The sequence below is a fragment of the Cryptomeria japonica genome, chromosome 4, assembly GCF_030272615.1.
Source record: "Cryptomeria japonica chromosome 4, Sugi_1.0, whole genome shotgun sequence".
In the NCBI taxonomy this organism is placed as follows: domain Eukaryota; kingdom Viridiplantae; phylum Streptophyta; class Pinopsida; order Cupressales; family Cupressaceae; genus Cryptomeria; species Cryptomeria japonica.
The window spans coordinates 363,291,050-363,308,018 of NC_081408.1; the positions used below are offsets into that span (position 1 = coordinate 363,291,050).

The 16,969-nt window shown below is 38.3% G+C and overlaps 1 protein-coding gene across 5 annotated transcripts in view; it reads left to right on the forward strand.

The window, feature by feature from the left end:
- LOC131040988 (protein RRP6-like 3) overlaps nucleotides 1-16,969 on the forward strand; it is a 337,570-nt gene that overhangs the window by 176,897 nt on the left and 143,704 nt on the right. For all 5 annotated transcript variants that reach the window (XM_057973966.2, XM_057973963.2, XM_057973965.2 and 2 more), the window contains one exon: nucleotides 10,675-10,795. In XM_057973966.2, the coding sequence (XP_057829949.2) occupies nucleotides 10,675-10,795 (121 nt within the window). The remainder of the gene's footprint in view (nucleotides 1-10,674; nucleotides 10,796-16,969) is intronic.

Consider the following 16,969-nt stretch of genomic DNA (forward strand, 5'->3'; position numbering starts at 1 on the left):
TGAAACGAGACTCTGGTTGAAAGTTCCCAAGGTCGGATTGAGCTTTACCTTTGCTGCTCTTACATTACTCAACATGTGTAATATTTTTTTCACCACTTGAGTACTCTGATTAATCAATTGATCTAAAGAATCAACCGCCTTAGCCTTTTGAGCAACTTTTTCCAGTTGTTTTATAGATTCTTCAGATGTGGAGAAGGTCAAAGGATCAACCTGTTCTGAAGAATTTGTGATCTTTTGGATCACCGTGATAGCAACTCATCATAGCTTTGGACCAACGAAGCTATTGAATCTTGGGCATTATGCATGAGACCAGAATGCGTTTGTTTCCTAAGTTCCACCCTCGTGATCTTGTAGTCTGAGAGTTGCATTTCTTCTAGCAGTTTCTCAACTAGAGGCTCTGCCAGTTTTGCATATTTCATTTTTTTGCTATCTACCACCACCCACGAGACTGTTTTCGCCTTCAATCTAACCCTTGGTTTAGGTTTCCTGAGCTGCTGAAAATCAAATATGTCTGAAGAGACCTGCTTTTTTCTTTTGTGATTCAACTCAACCAAGGGGGTAGTTCTAATGAGTTCGCATCTAAGATTGCAACCGTGGTTTGAGAAGAAACAGGTTCAACCTGTACCACAATTGTCACTTTAGAAGGAGCCTTTTTCTGAACAACAACAAGCGTCTGTTCGAAAGACAAATCATGACTTGCTTCTGTCATGAACTTATCAAATCTCATGGTAGAAGTATCAACCTCAGGGAAAGAAACAATAGACAAAATGGCATACAAGGGATTCACATCAAAGACATTCTCTAAGCCACCATGAGAGGTCTCAACAAGTACTTCTATGCTATCACAGGCAGATGTGCTTGGTTCCACAAGTTCCACATGAACGATGGAGAAAGAATCCACATCTGTATCTATTGGAGACATGGGTACATCCAACAATAATTGGGGAAGGGTTGTATGAGGAGAATTTGAGCTTATAGAAGGAGCTGATTCTATTGTATTCTCCTCATCAATATCATTGTCAGCATTAACAACTTGTATTTGCACTGCTGGGTTTTTCTTTCCTTTTAGTGACACGTCTGGTGGAGGAATAACCAAAGCTCTGTTGACCTTCAATTTGGCTCTTGTGCCAAAAGAGTAGGTAGGTTCTTTAGACTTGATTCTGACCTCAGATCTTCGCCCAATAGGTCCAGCTGAATCACCTTCTGCTCCACCTTTAATCTTTATGGTCTTGAGATTATTGTTCTACAGCCAAACATTGGTGTTTGCAAGAATGGGCTGAAACCTGTCAAGAATTGAATTACATTCCTTCTTTGACCACTGAGGAGAAGGAAGAGGGGCTTCAATAACCCTTTGCTCTATGTACTGTGGATTAATAATTTTTCCATCATCTACCATTCCTTCTGGAATATTAGTCAAATCAAGATCTACAATCCACTCGAGGGTAAGCTTGTTGTAGTCCATCCTTCTAATATCTTCTTCAGTGCTAAGATCGACCCAAATATCTTCGAGGCGATGAACATGAGTGAAGGACCTCTTGATTTTGTCCTTCATCCCTCGATAATCAAAATCTTTCCTCTCCTTGAACTTCCTCAACTTGATTTCTTGGAGTTCAGTCTCCATTGCCTTGGCCCTTCTTGAGGTTTTCAAAGAATACCAACCAATTTGGAATGGATTATCGGAGGAAATGTTGATACCTAACTTGTGATTGGCAAGTTGTATTGCATGAACTACCATCAATTGTCTTGCCAACTCCATCATAGGATCTTGTCAGTGGGATACCGGGGTAACATGTATGGATGTCCTTCAAAACATCCAACTCTCATGTAGGTGAAAGTTGGAAATTGCAAGAACAAACAACCGTATTCAATCACTATCTTCCATGCTGCCTCAAAGACCCTTCTATTCTTGAGTGTCTTGTCAAAAAGACACATGAAGTGACCAAAGAGCGCATCCTGCACCTTTCTATAATGAATTCTATTGGGTGTTAGAGTCAGCTGCTCATAGTACTTCCATATTGGCACCAATGACCTGCCACCCTTAGTAGAAGACCAGGAAATTGTCTGAGTGACGCCACGATATACACCTAGTATGAACTCATATAGAAAGTGAAAGTAGTGGGAACTTGTGACAGCTGCTCACACAGGTTGTCGCTGATGACTTCTCCCCCAAAAATGTGAGATTGCCTCGTCCTCATGATCACAATATACTTGTACATCCAGATTTCAAACACATTAGAGTGTTTCAAACCCATCATCCTGCTAAGAAGAGTGATCATGTCACCAACTTCTTTAATGAAGTCGCAGCGATACAACTTGGGCCATCTTGAAAAGCAAGTCCTAGGAGTATTAAGGCACTTAGCATTGATGTGCCTAATGTAGTCAAATCTTCTCTGGTTATAATGATCCAGAGCACTCTTCATAGTGATATCTGCATACACCAGAGCTGCGGGGACTTTGAAGATCTTATCAATGGTTTCTGCATCTAACCTAATAATGACGTTCCCATCATCATCTTTGATTGTTCTAGTCTCCTTATCAAAATGAGAGGCACATGCAAGCACAAACTCCGGCTCCAGAGAAGCCACTAGGAAAGAAGAGACCAAATGGTTATGGTTGTTCAAGAGTAATTGCATCCCATGTGTTGGTGAGCCCTCTGTTCTTTTCAAGAACTCAAACATGTCCACATGTCCGATCTCTATGTCTCGGATCTCATCAATGAGAGAGACTACCTGAGTGGGAGCAATCTCATTTTGGTATTTGTCATACTTATATTTCATTTTCTTGTTTGGAGGAGATGCCGATTCTTTTGTCATCAAATAGGAATATGCAATACTCTGATGAAAACTTAAGAGGGAAAATCAATGCTCACATAAAAACTTGGGGTAATTTTATCATGAAACAACTTGGACTGACTCAAAGGTGGTTTATGGATAAGCTTTGGACAACGATGGAAGGGAATCGGATCTTGCGGGGTTGACTGCAAGTGGAAGAACTTTCACAACTCGCACTTGTAATCAGGTCTCCAAGATCCAACTGCAATTGGAATGGAAAAATTTGAAGGCAAGTGATGATGAATACTTGTAGTCGGGTCTTGGGAACCCGATTACAAGTGGCTAATATGCGATGTAGTCTCTTGGAAAACATTTTAAGCATGGATGAATATGACTGCAAATAGAACGTGGCAATGCAATGATAAACATTACACTTGCACTCGGGTCTTGGAGACCTGATTACAAGTGAGATAGGCTTTTGAAGAAACTATAATGACAACACTTGCAATCAGATCTTAATGACTCGACTACAAGTAATAGTTCATTTGGTTATGGCTTAAACACTTCTCTTTTGACTTGGCAAGGAAAGACAACACATCACTTGCAGTCAGGTTGGGGAAACTCGACTTCAAATGAACTTTGGGAAAGACACCTTGACTTGTAATCAGGTTCTTCTAACTCGACTCCAAGTAGTCAAGAAGAGTAATCTTGCATACATCACATAAAGAACGAAACATCTTTATTCAATTGGGGTAAATAACCTTGTAATCGGGTCATGAAGGTCTGATCACAAGAAAGATAACTTGATTCGATTTGAAAACGCCTTGCATTCAAAAACACAAAGCAACACAAAGATGAAAACACAGGGAGACATGAAACTGAATACATGTAATTGGGTCTCAGAAACCTGATTGCAAGTATCCAAAATAGCCATAAAAAAGAAGTGCGCCTTGCGAGCATGACAAATGAAAAGATAGAAGCTAGAATTACAACCGGAAAATCACTGGGAAGACTTGCAAGTGAAATCATAAAACACAGACAAAGTTTGCTAAGGAAGAAGAGCATACATGTTTGATAAATAACAAGAAATGCATAAGACATCGAACTTATCTCAAGACAAAGCCCTTCAAGAAACCGAAAAAGAGAACACAAGAATGTTGTGACTTTGAAATGAAACTGAAATCCCAAAGAACTTAAATAGGGCACTAGGAGGAGAAATTCTAGTCCATTACTAAGATGCCTTGAATGATCTTCTACAAAAGTGCTAAGAATTGAAGACACATGTAGAGGAAGGAATCGGGTTTCATTAAGCCTAATACAACTACAAATGTTCCTTTCTTTGCTTATGGTATGACCACTTGTAATCGGGTTTCAAAAACCCGATTAGAAGTGGATACCAAACTTGTTAAAAAAATAAGAAAAAAAAGGGACTACTTGTAGTCGGGTCCTTAGGACCCGATTACAAGTAATGTTGAAAATTATAAAAACAAAAAAGCATAAAAACAAAAAAGCATAAAAACTTGTAATCGGATCTTAATGACCTGATTACAAGTGCTTCTATCACTTGTTGTCTTTGAAGATAAACTCCCTATTTGCACTTCAAGCCCTCAAACCCAAAAATGAACTAAGAAGGGCGAAAATAAGACTCAAAACAACTAGAACATAACAAGGAAAACCGAAGGAAACATGCACATTGGAATGGACATTAATCAAGATAGAGTATGACCTTGAAAAGCGTGCACTAGAGACAAAAACATGAATTTTAATGAAAAATTCAAGGGGTTGCACACGTTTTTCAAAAACCAAAAATGAGGACAACAACACCCTTCCAAGGCATTTCCAAATTCTGGTATACTCTTTTAGACTTAATTTTTAATAATTTTTTAGTATACTAAGTGTCTTCAGACTTAGTTCTTCATATCAGACCTCACTCAAGTCTGAAAATAAAGGTTTTTTAAAGGTGGTATGAGGGTTTTGGACCCTATTTTCAGATCAATTTTATTCTATTTTCAGAATTTGTTTGGAATATGGACAGAATTCCTGATTTCCATTCCTAAAATGTCTAAACCATTAGAAATCAGAACTTATTTAATTCTGAAAATAGATTGTAGAGATAATTTTTCCAAGTTATTGACTTCTAGCTTCATACAAGTGCCATGTCTAAAATCAGGATTGGAGTTCGGAAGGAGTAGTTGAAGATAGTCCACGAGGGATTTTATCCAGATTCCAAATTGTCATCCTGATGGAAAGAGATCACAGATACAAACATGAATTTCTTGAATATGGAGTGGATGCAGCAGAGGATGTTCGGAACGAAGAACCAGATTCCCTCACCTACCTATGCAAATATCATGAAGAGTGTCATGTATCATGCTGCTGGATTTCCACAACCCGTACAGTGCAACGAGCTTGTTCTAGAATGCGCAAGGCACTATGATCTTCTCTCCAGGATGATCCGAACTTCCAAAGGGATAACCATTGCCTACCTTATAGAGGATGCAATTGCCGAAGTGTTTGGAATTCCTCGCAATGCAGCCATGAAGGATAGAACAAAGGATGAGTATGAAGCAAAGTACAAATTGAAGGTGGATGCATGCAAGACTGTAGTGAATAAAGAGTGGATGATTGAGCCAATGTCTTATCATTCCAAGGTGCCAAAGACACTTATGTGCACAAATTTGAAAGAGGAATACAGTGATTTGGTATTCCTATTGATCCTAGTCATGGGGATGCCGCAGGGTGCCTTATTTGAAGGATGGATGTTTTATTTTATCCAAGATTGTATAAGAGGAACAATGATCAATTGGTCGAAAATCATCAGTGACAATTTGGATTTTCAGTTGAGAAATGTGGAAAGAACTAAGTCATTCGCCATGACTTCTTACCTTGTGTATATACTTGTGAGATTTGTCACATATAAACGATTGATATGCAAAGGTGAAGTTAGGAATGGACAAGGACATTATAGAAGTTATTAATGTTATCCACAATTGGACATGCATAAGATTGAAGACTACAGGAGGGTGAATGATGCATTCGCCATGTATATTACAAGGATGTTGCAGGGCAGAATCCACAACAGGTTGTCCAAGGAGGCAACAGAATCGATTGGACAATATGGATTGTGGTACGTACAGTTTCCCACTTTCACATACCTAAGGATTCAAGGATTCCGATCTGAACCATACAAGCTTCCTACGCATTTTACAGATAGATTCATCCTACGTGAGGTGGTGAGACAACTTTTGGAATTCGATTTCTTCTAGAAGGAGAAGCATAGAACAAGGCTGAATTTTCCTATTGCCATAGGAAAGACTTGGGAGGTGTGCCATACTGCCGCTGTAGCTAGCACAATAAGTGATGAGCTTGCATTCTATCTCCTTGAAACTTATAAGAAAATAGACAGATTTGATCTGCATAAGAATGTTGAACGGATCAGAGGAGACAACATACACAAGGTTTACATTGAAGATTACTGGGCTAACCTGATGGATGAACAAGCAGTGAAGAGGAGAATGTGGTCTAGGATGTTCGTGGATTTCATTAGAAAATGTGAACTCTTTCTCATTCCTGATCAAATATTGGATGACAGTGATCATACTCATCCACAATATGAAAATGAAATGAAGAAATCTAGCCTATTCCCTAGATGGTCAGAGCTAGAAGTGACAGATTTGAATGTGCTTATGAGAGATGTCATGGATTTCTACAGAGAATGGGTAGACAAGCAGATGGGCAGATTGATAGTTATGGGCGTTGCCTTTACATATGAAAAGATGAAACAAGAGGAATCCTCTCTTGAAGATGATCAGAGAATAGTTAGTTATGTGAGGATTCATGCAGATGAGGAGAGTCATGCTCCAAAACGTAGGAAGAGTGTTCCCGACGAATCCAAGACGAAGGGGAAGGAGATAGTTAGTGAGTCGTCAAAGAAGAGGAAAAAAACCTAGCACTCCTTTGTCTCCCCTTAGTTCCTCATCAATCAAGGAGATTGACATGCCAGAACAGAACAAAGAATTTGAACAATGTTCCAGCACGGTGATTTTACTAGAGAATATTCATGAGTTGCATGCTACAGCTCAATCCGCACCACCTAATGAAGATGATGATCAGCCAAGATCTCCTACTGTCCTATTAGAGGTTAGCTTGGGTAACAATGTTTTTGATTTGACTAAGGACAAGGAGGATGATGATGATGTTATCTCAACATTAAGAGGACTTGATCAGGAGATGTATCTTGATGATGGGATGGAAATGTCCATCGTTCTTGATTGGTTGATGAAGAGCATGGAGAAAAGTAAGAAGATGGTAGAGGCCCAACCTATTGATAATATTGATGACTACTTAGCCAGAAGCAACAAGGAGAAAGAACCTAAGAAGGCGAAGATACTTTTAAATATAGCTAGAGATGAAACAGGAATACAGATTGCACAGGTGGCTGTCCCAATTCGTGATGTGGCTAGAGATGCTGCTATTCCTATGGATTTCTAAATCACTTCGATTGCACTTGGATGGACTACAAAGACACAAGAGTTCCAAGAACTCAATGATATAGTTCGGGTAATCAGTGCAAGGATGGATAGGGAAATTTTGAAGAAAGAAATGTACAGGGAAGAGAATATCAAACTTAAGGAGTATATTGCAGGGATGAGATGTGAAGATCCCATCTTTGTCTTCCCTATTGCAGTTGATTGCAGACTTCATTTTGATCACGAGGCAGCAAGAGATACACTTGCAGAGTTGGGAAAATGGATTGAAAATGTGAAGAAGCAGGCAAATGACTTTTTTATTTAGTTTGTCTAGGCATTTGATAGGACAACGAGACTCATATTCAGGATACAGTATTTGGAGGGAGTTTGGGATGAATTCCTACCTATTCAGGAGAAGACCATTCCCCGTCGCAGGGTGTTGAAGAGAATTCTGATGTCCACATTGATTCAGGAGGGAGTTGTGCATGATGGAGATAGATATGATTTCCATTGTTGGTATTGTTGATTGGCCATGTGGAAATCCACTTATGAACATGCATGGAGGATTGTGTAGAGATGGAAGGATCGATTCAGGAGATACAATCGAAGATCCTTACATCTATTGAAGAGTTGTTGGGGGTAGATGTCAGTGATTCCGACGGTCTACACTTTGAAGAATTGAGAGACAAGATGATGTTCATGTACTTCAACTAGTTGGATTCTTTGAAGAAGAATCGGATTGATGATTTAGTTTCCTTGTTGATCCATGCTGATAATTCGCAGAAGCTTATGCCAGATTGGGAGAATACTTTGGGTACTTGTTTCGATGTGTTGGATGTGATTGATGTGCAACAGGATGTTTGCCTAACATTACCATGGAGGAGTTAGATTCAATATTGGTTAGATTTCGGGAATATGCTGTGAGAGAGAGGAAAGCAGGCCAAATTCTTTTAGAAGATTCTCACTTGATGATTAAGTGTCATTCCATTGTGCCATACGTTGTTGGCTCCATTTTTTAATGTAAACGCTAATTAGGGCAACTTTAGGGTTGTGTTGGCATGATCTTGGCCCTTGATTTTGAATGAATCTTGGCTATTCATTTCTTTTGAGGCTCTATATAAACCCCATTGCCTCTCGTTTGTAAGAGAGATTTTTGCGAATTGTCGGTTATATGCTGCAGATTTAAATACAAGTCATTGTTCCATTGATGGTGATTTTTGTTTGTGTTGTATGCATTTGTGGTTTTCTCATTGCCTCCAAGATAGATTAGAATTTGCTTTCAAGTATCTTAGATTGAATGAAGGAATTTGTTGAATGCATTTGTGTGGAATCCATTTAGTTTATACCAATAGCCTTTTGCTGATTGTAAGTGTGCCTTGCGTGGTCAACTGGAATTTTATATGAGCTTAACTTCAATTGTTATACGTCCATTGTTATGCATTGCTTTGAATGGTATCAATGTTTGATTGTAATAATTTTAACATCCATGAAATACACCTTAGATGATTGCACTAAGCTTGTGTCAAATTGTTCGATTGATCTTGAAACCTTGCCTAGTCGGATTCCATTGAATCATTCACCCTTTTTCTTGCATTCTAGGCTTTAGAATATAAATTCCTAAACCCTATCCGTTTTGTGCTTTTTTTAGAAATCTTTGTTAGATTAGATGAAGAGCTTCATTGTAAAATCCTAAGTTATTGGCATAACCCATTCCACATTCAAAAGTTGATCCGAACAATTGTGTAAGTCCCCAAGTGAAAACAACATTATCACATCAAGCCATTGAGTTACCCATATGTCAAGAACTGACCATAGAAACCTTGGAATCGCCATATGATCTTCTCACAATCTTAGCATACACAGTGATTTTGTTCAAGAGAGGGTAAAATACTTTGGTATTTTATTGTATTGATATTCTGTGTTCGTATGTGCATAAAACACACATTAACAGGTCCTTGAGCCTTGAGAAAGTGATGAAATTCATAAGCTTGGGATGAATGAGAGAGGCACCTTGGGAGTGAAGACTTTCCCTGATTTGAGCTTCTATGAACACTCTCATAATGTTACTTAGTTTGGTCTAGGAAAGGCCCTTGAAGCCTTCAATCCCACCTTTGTGATTGCAAAATCTAACCTTAAGAAGCAAACTTAGGAATGAAGACTCGGCCTTTGAAGGATTATTAAGAACATCATCAAATGTTGGCACAAACCAAGCAAGTTTGGCCTTTACCTCGACATTAGAAGGGTCATTGAAACAATGCTTCACTCCTACTGAGGCTTGGACAGTCATACTTGAAACTCGGCCTAAACTTCGGCCTTTACCTCGGCATTTTCCGACCCAAAGTTTAGAAAACACCAAAATCTTTATGCCTTGGAGAAACTCGGCCTTTTCTTCGGCATTTTCCAAGGGATTTTCAAGCAAAAAGTTCAAAAAACTCGAAACTTTACTCAGGTTTGATCAACTTCGGTCATAACTTCGGTGTTTTCCAGCCAAAAGGAATGCCAATAGTTTGGAAAACTCTGAACTTGCTTAGGAACAGTACTGAATTTGGCAAGGCTTAGGGAATGTGGTTAAAACACTGAGGTTAGATCTGTATTTCAGCTTATGCTTTGTTTTTATTTCACTTCGTCAGTTTATATCCTTCTTAAACACATAGGTTTAATGCTACAACCCCTTTGCTCATGCTCGTGAGGGGTCTTTGAGGGCTCTCTCTCTTTCTCATGTTAGCAGGGCAAAAAGGGGGGTCCCTGTCGGAGACGGGGAGGGTGTGCACAGCACAACATGACCCACACCAAAGTACTCATGTTTAGTATATTAGTTAGCCATTGCTAGTAATGCACTAGGGTTAAAGAAACAGTTGAGATAGCACAGTGTCCAAAACAAACTCACTATATGGGTACAAAAACATTGAGATTTGTACCTCAAATCTTTTGGATACACATTGGTATGTATTGATTCAGTGTTAGGATTAATCTGTTGTAGTTTCTAAGTTCTGGACACACTGGTATCATTAACCTCTTCTGGTAACTTGCAGACAATAATAAAATTTTATTTTTTGGTTTGTTACCTCTACTGTATTTTTTATTCTAGCTAATTTACCAACAAGTTAACAAGATCGTTTGAACAAACCACTATCTGAAATACCCCTAAGACTTGGACAATTAACAACTTCTTTAATCTGAGCCTTTAAGGATTCTGTCCTGAAAGATTCGCAGCATCAATCTATTCAAGATCTTGCTTATGCATAGCCTAATCAATTAAATTCTCACTTGAGTGCTTTTTGTTGTGAACATTTAAATTGCATCACCTAACAATGAGTTCAAGGGAAAGATGTTTTCCTTGGATTTTTCATGATTTGGAAATTCCTCGAGTTTATGAGAAGTGAGTGTTTTGAATTTTACTTACTTTTTAGATAATATTTTTTCATTTATTACAGCGTGCAGATTGGCGACTTCGTCCTTTACCAGATCTAATGGTTGAGTACGCACGTATTGATGCACATTATCTTCTGTACATTGCAGATTGCCTTTGCTCAGAGCTTATTGGAAGTAAAATAGGTATGCATTCATCTGGTTGATTCATTGTGCACATTGTTTGGAATACTCATGAAAATCCTACAAAAAATATCATTAAAATCTATAAGTGGTAGAAAGAAATAAATTATATGCAGATAGTCCATGATGGTTATATTCACCATGTGCTGATGACATCCTATTAGTATTGTAGGTATAATTTGCATATCCATCATAGTATTTGTGAGTAAAGGTAAATGGCTATTTGATATTCATGTAGAATCTCCTTGTGTGGAACAGACCAAAATGGCCAAAATGTGTGTAGTTGTCTCTAAAGAGTAATAACTTATAGAGTCTATTATTATGAGTTTGTAACCATGGAAGCAAAAATCTTTTGGGAAAAATCAGCAAACCAAAAGTGTAAGATTTAAAGAAAACTGGATCCAAATGGGAAATAACTGGATTTGTAAACAGGTAAAACCACTTAAGAAAATGGAGAAAATTTGTTGATTTTGAAATTTAAAGCTATTTCAATAGCATAGAGATACTTGGAGCAAAAATTGAGAGTTCAACTCATTGATTGCAGAATACAGATTTTTGTCATTTATCTTCATCTTTCCAATTACATTACATTGCATAATGCATAAATAATAACTAGATGCTAATAGTTCTCAAAATTTCAATTACAATTTATTTTGTACAAATTCAATCTAAAAATGAAGTACAAAGTTCCCAAAAAATCATACATGGCCACTGTTTCTTGCTGCTACAAAGAGAGCTACACTAAAGGATTCTAGGTCTTGATGATGAAGCTCTTGGGTCAAAACCCCTCCTAAGATGTTCAACCATTTCACTATCATAGTTGTACTTCTTAAGGACAGCATAATCATCATTGTTAAGGACATCATCACTTGCAAAGCATAGTGATTACAATCATGATTATGATTGCTAGTATTTTAGGACTCTAAACTTGAGCTTTCTTTGACTTCAAGTAGTGGTTGTGGTGAACCAACACCATGTCTTCGTTTGTTGTTGCATTTTTTAGAATGTACGTGTTCAAAACATTCCAAGTACACTTGCAAACAAATGAACTACATGGCTGGCTTAAATGTGTCTTGCCATCCAATTTTTTGCTTTTCTTAGCCAAAAAATCACGTCATTGTGTTGAAAAACACAAATTGTTTTGAGATGATATCTTGTAAGATATACTAAAAGATTAAATCCTTTAATGAACATGTCCACAATATAGGGACACTATCCAAAGTTTATAGAGCTTTTTTAGTTTGGGAGTCCTCTTGCCATGCATGACAACTAGACAAAATAATGCTTGCCTACTTGTACATTGACAACTTTGCCATAATTGCCTTAGAACTTTTTTGGTGCAAGAACATTTTATCCATTCACATGAGTAGGCCCTTTGCGACCTCAAAATCATCTTTAAATGATAGGCTATGGAACAACATTGGGTTTTGATAGTGTCCAATGGCATGAAGAGGGAAGTGCATTTGTTGATACCATCTCCTATCGGTTATCTTAGAATGACATGTACTTGTGCCCTATCCATGGCATCGTACAAATAGCCCATGGGAGTCTATCAACTAGCCTCAATCATTTTAATATAGGATCTAAAAATTCTACAATTCGATTTTCCGCATCCCAAAAACTTGTAAAATAAATGTACTTTTTCACTATTATTTCATCCCTTTGAGAACATTTTTTGCATCTTCTTCCTTTCTAGATGAAATATTTTTAGGCTGATTAAAGCCCCTTTGAAAAGGGTTATTCAAGGGAAGAGTCTTTGTTTGAAATCCACTTTTAGCAATTGAAGTTCTTGATGACATAAACCTCTTGATTGCCTCCTATAGTGATGGTGGATTCAAAGTCTTGTGAAATACCCACTTGTCATTTTCCTTGACCCCAAGGAATTTGCGACCTAGGGTGACAAGACAACGTTGTTTGATGCTTGGTTGGCGCTAATACAACCAAACACAAGTCGGCATTTTGAAAGGAAAACGTTTTAATTTCAAATTCAAATTTGAAAAGAGAGAAATTAGGTCGTCTTCCCTTGGAATTTGAAAACGTTGCAGAAGAAGTAAATGAAAGGTCGGCCTCTTAGGGGAACAACCAAGGGTCATGACTCAAGATAAAATGTCTATTTAAGATTGGTCGAGCATTTCATTTACTTATCAATCTAATCCAAATTCTGTAATGTCCTCGATATAATTAAATAGTCAATTTAAATAATTTATTGTACGGCCCCGTACTGAATAATATCTTTCGGGCCCTTTTTATTAATTAGTTAGTTATAAACTTTTTGGTGTCGGCCCGTTTGTAACCCTTCGGGAAACTTCCCGGAGCCCATTTATAAGGCTGAGTTTGGCGTTATTGTACGTATGGTGAATTTTGATGTTTTCTTTGTATTTGCAAATTCCAGTTGGAGTTTTGTTTTGTTGCAATTTCAGAGGTGCAAGATCCTCCCTATTTTGTATTTGCAGATTCGGTTGGAGTACCTCCTCACCCTATTCTGCTCGTGGTCCAAATCTGTAATGCTTTCATTTGAATCACATGTGTCATTGAGTTCTTGATGAAATACATGTTCCCAGAGCTTTCATTTCTGGTGCACTAAACTAATATAAATATATATATCTGAAGAGTATATTGCGTCAAATTTGAAAGTGTTCCCTGAAGACTGTTGTACGCAAGACTTTGTAGAATCATTCGCGCATAGTGATACCCGTGGTCGGGAGTAGTAATTGTACGGATACACCGTACAGAGGTGCAAGTAAGACTTCACTGTACGGGTGAGACATAGTCACTGTATGGGTGAAGTATTGGATCCTCTCACCGTATGGGTGGAGTGTAGCCATCGTACAGGCCTGTTGGCATAGTCACCGTATGAAATTGTATGGATCAGCACATCACACCGTATGCTATGTTATCAGCCACTATGTGGGGTGAGAGTTGGGTGTGCCGTATGGTTGGGAGAGCCATCGGGACATTACAGTGGTATCAGAGCTTGTAATTTTGCCAGCGTGTCGGGTAGTGGATGTAGAGCGAGCTCAAAGTATACACTAGAAGGAGATACCGTTCTCTAGATAGAATGGGGGATCCCGATGCTGAAATCACGACATTGTTGAGGGAGCTAGCCAGAAGTCAAGCTGAGCTCAACGAAACTATGGTCAAAGGAGAAAAACGAAAAAAACTCATGGAAGAGATGTTGCAAAAATTGGCAGAGGGTAGAACAAATGGGGAACACAATGGATATGGCGATAATTCCGTCACGGGAAGGTCTAACACAACGCTCATATTCTCGACCGTTGATGCCGACATTTCCCCAAAGAACAAAAGCCCCTCGTAGGGAATGAGAACCCATTTTTCGGGAGATGCAGAGGCAGTTGAGACAAGATTGGAGAGATGCGGATCTTGAGGGGGATATTGTTGTCGACATAAATTGCCTATTGTTATGTTTGATAATATTTATTATCCGACAAGGTATTAATTAATTGTATTGAGTGGGTTGTCAGTCTCGGGTGGTTATGTGTTGGTTGGTTGACGGTTGTGTACCTCTCGGCAACCGTTGGGTCCTTTAATTATGCCATGTACTGTCAAGGAAGGGGGATGGTATTGTCGGATCTAGTGTAATCCTTCGCCGACCTATAGTCCAATTTTTGAAATCAAAGTTGAAGAAATGCAAGCAGCTGATTATTGGATCACAAAAGTGAAACTGGGTAAGCAGACTCATGAGGTTGTCAAACATGATGCTCAGCAAACAGTGGCTACATTGGTACAGCGGTATGATGAAGTTTTGGCCAAGAAAGATCAGTTGGAAGTAGAGAATCAAAAACTCATGGCAGCCATCCAAAGTATTACTCAACCTTCAAATGGAGAAGGCCAAGTACCTGTTTCTTCCAGTGCTAGTGAAGCAATCCAAGGTGTCGTGAGAGCCGCTCAAAAGGTTCAAGCCTTAGACACCTGGGTTGATCAATTGCATGACTTATGTTCACAAGTCATAAGACAAGTATTTGAAACAATGGTTAAATTGGAAATCATTGAAGATAAGTTGAATCAAATCTTGGGTGCTTTCAAACAAAATTTGGAGAATGTTGAGAGAAATTTAGTTTCCTAGCGAAAGATGCCTCAACAATAGTTGAGCGTTCTTCAGGTGCATGATGTAATTCCTTCCAGAGTCATGTACATTGAATATGAGGAACTTCTGGAGAATAAATCCCTTGTTCTCAGATCACTCATTGAAGAAATTGATGAGACCTTAAAGTTGCGTGAAGCAGTCTTTCGAGATGTTACCTCCCACTATAAAAAGGCATCCTGCGACATTCTAAATCAGAATGATGAGTTGCTGCCCGAGGAAGAAGTTCTTGCAGATCTGCAATTCAAGATTCATGATGAATGGAGAAGTGAACAATTTTCAGCCGCTTCCATTCAAATATTGATTAAGTATCAAACTGAGTTGCAAGAAATCCGATCTGTGTTGGAAAAGGGCAACTCCATGCTATGCCAATGCCATGATGCCATCGTAAAGACTAGGGTGGTGGCTATGAACACTCATGAACTAGATCCTGATGAATTGAAGAAAGTTATTCGTAAGTTCGAATTGTTCATGTCTTTAAGAGGTGCAACTTAAGTGTTTTTAACACTTGGTTGTAAATTCAAAATTGTAATTTCAGAATTGTAGTTTCCCTTTCGACAAGTTTACTTGTAAAAACATTTTTGTAACTACAAGTTGTCATTACTTGCATTTTTGTAATAACAAGTAGGCAGGTTACAAGTCAATTTGGAATAGGACTTGTAACCTTGAATAAGTCATAATTAGTTGTTGAATAGGTCTTGGTGGTTGAGGGAATTTCTCAAGTTAGTTAGGATCCTCCCACCTTTTTCTCAAGGATCCTCTCCTATAAATAAAGAGGGTCCATTGTAATTTTTATCTTTTGGCGAAAGCAAGCAAAAACTCTGCCAAATTTACAGCAAGAAGTCTTTGAGCTTATGTATGTGAATTGAAAGTTTTGAAGAATAATAAAGAAGGATTACTCAAGTTTTGAGTCTTTGAGCTACATGTTTGAGTTTGAATCTTTTTATTTCTTCCATGCAAAGTGTTTCTAAAGGAGCTTAGTCTAATCTGATTTGAAGTCTTTGAGCTGCAAGTAGAGAAGATTAATTAATATAGGAAAATCTCTAGAAGGAGCAGCAAGTAGAGAAGATTAATTAATATAGGAAAATCTCTAGAAGGAGCAGCAAGTCTTTGAGCTGCGTCTATTCTTGAGGAAAAATTATTGTTGATAAGAAATAGCAGCAAGTCTTTGAGCTTGCATTAGTTCTTGTCTTTGTGTTGAAAGAATAGATTATTCCAGTCTTTGAGTTGTTGTCTTTTATTCGTTGTAAAATTTAGTATAGCAAAGGGTAGATAGGACTTCCAATTGTCAAGTCTTTGAGCTTGATATTGCTGTCCCGTCCCGAAGGAAGTGACAGGAGTCTTTGAGCTTTCAAGAAACTTCATTTCTTTTCTCTCGTTTTCATTTGAAGTTGTTACCATTATTATACATTTTCTTGCTATCACTTTTCTAAGGAGAGAAAAGGATATAGGCTTCCTTGAAGAAAGAAGGAAGACTGCTGTCCCATCTTGTTTTTATTTCAATTTTAGATAGATAGGGGGAGCGTTCCCTTAATTAGGAGAGTTTCATACTCACACATTGTGGTTGAAGCCACAATTTTGTTTGCTTTCACGAGTGTACAAAATTTTCAACCAACAGTTTTTTGGCGACTCTGCTGGGGAAAGAGAGATTTGAAGTACTTTGTTATTTTTGTCTTAAAGATCTCTGGTATAATTTTGTTTGGCCAACAGATTCTTTGGGACACGGACGCATTCGGAAGCCTCACACTTTCGTTTGAAGACTAGTGTGTTGCTGATTTTAAAGAAGAGCTTGGAAATACCTTTATTTCTCTAAGCTGGAAAGTTTGCGTGTTTACGTTCGTCGGAGGAGAGGTGAACATTCTGAAGAAATATCTCCTGCTGAACGAGCTAGATTCCATTTGCTCACTAGTACATCCTCCCTTTCACGAACCACAAGTTATCCTGCTTCGAAGAAAAAGAGGTCTATCCCAAGTGAAAATTCCTCTTTCTTTTTCAAACCATTGATATCTTCGTTATCTAGTATGGCTAATCCACCTCCACCTCCTCCTCTCGGTCAGTGGGGAGTTGCTTTTGGT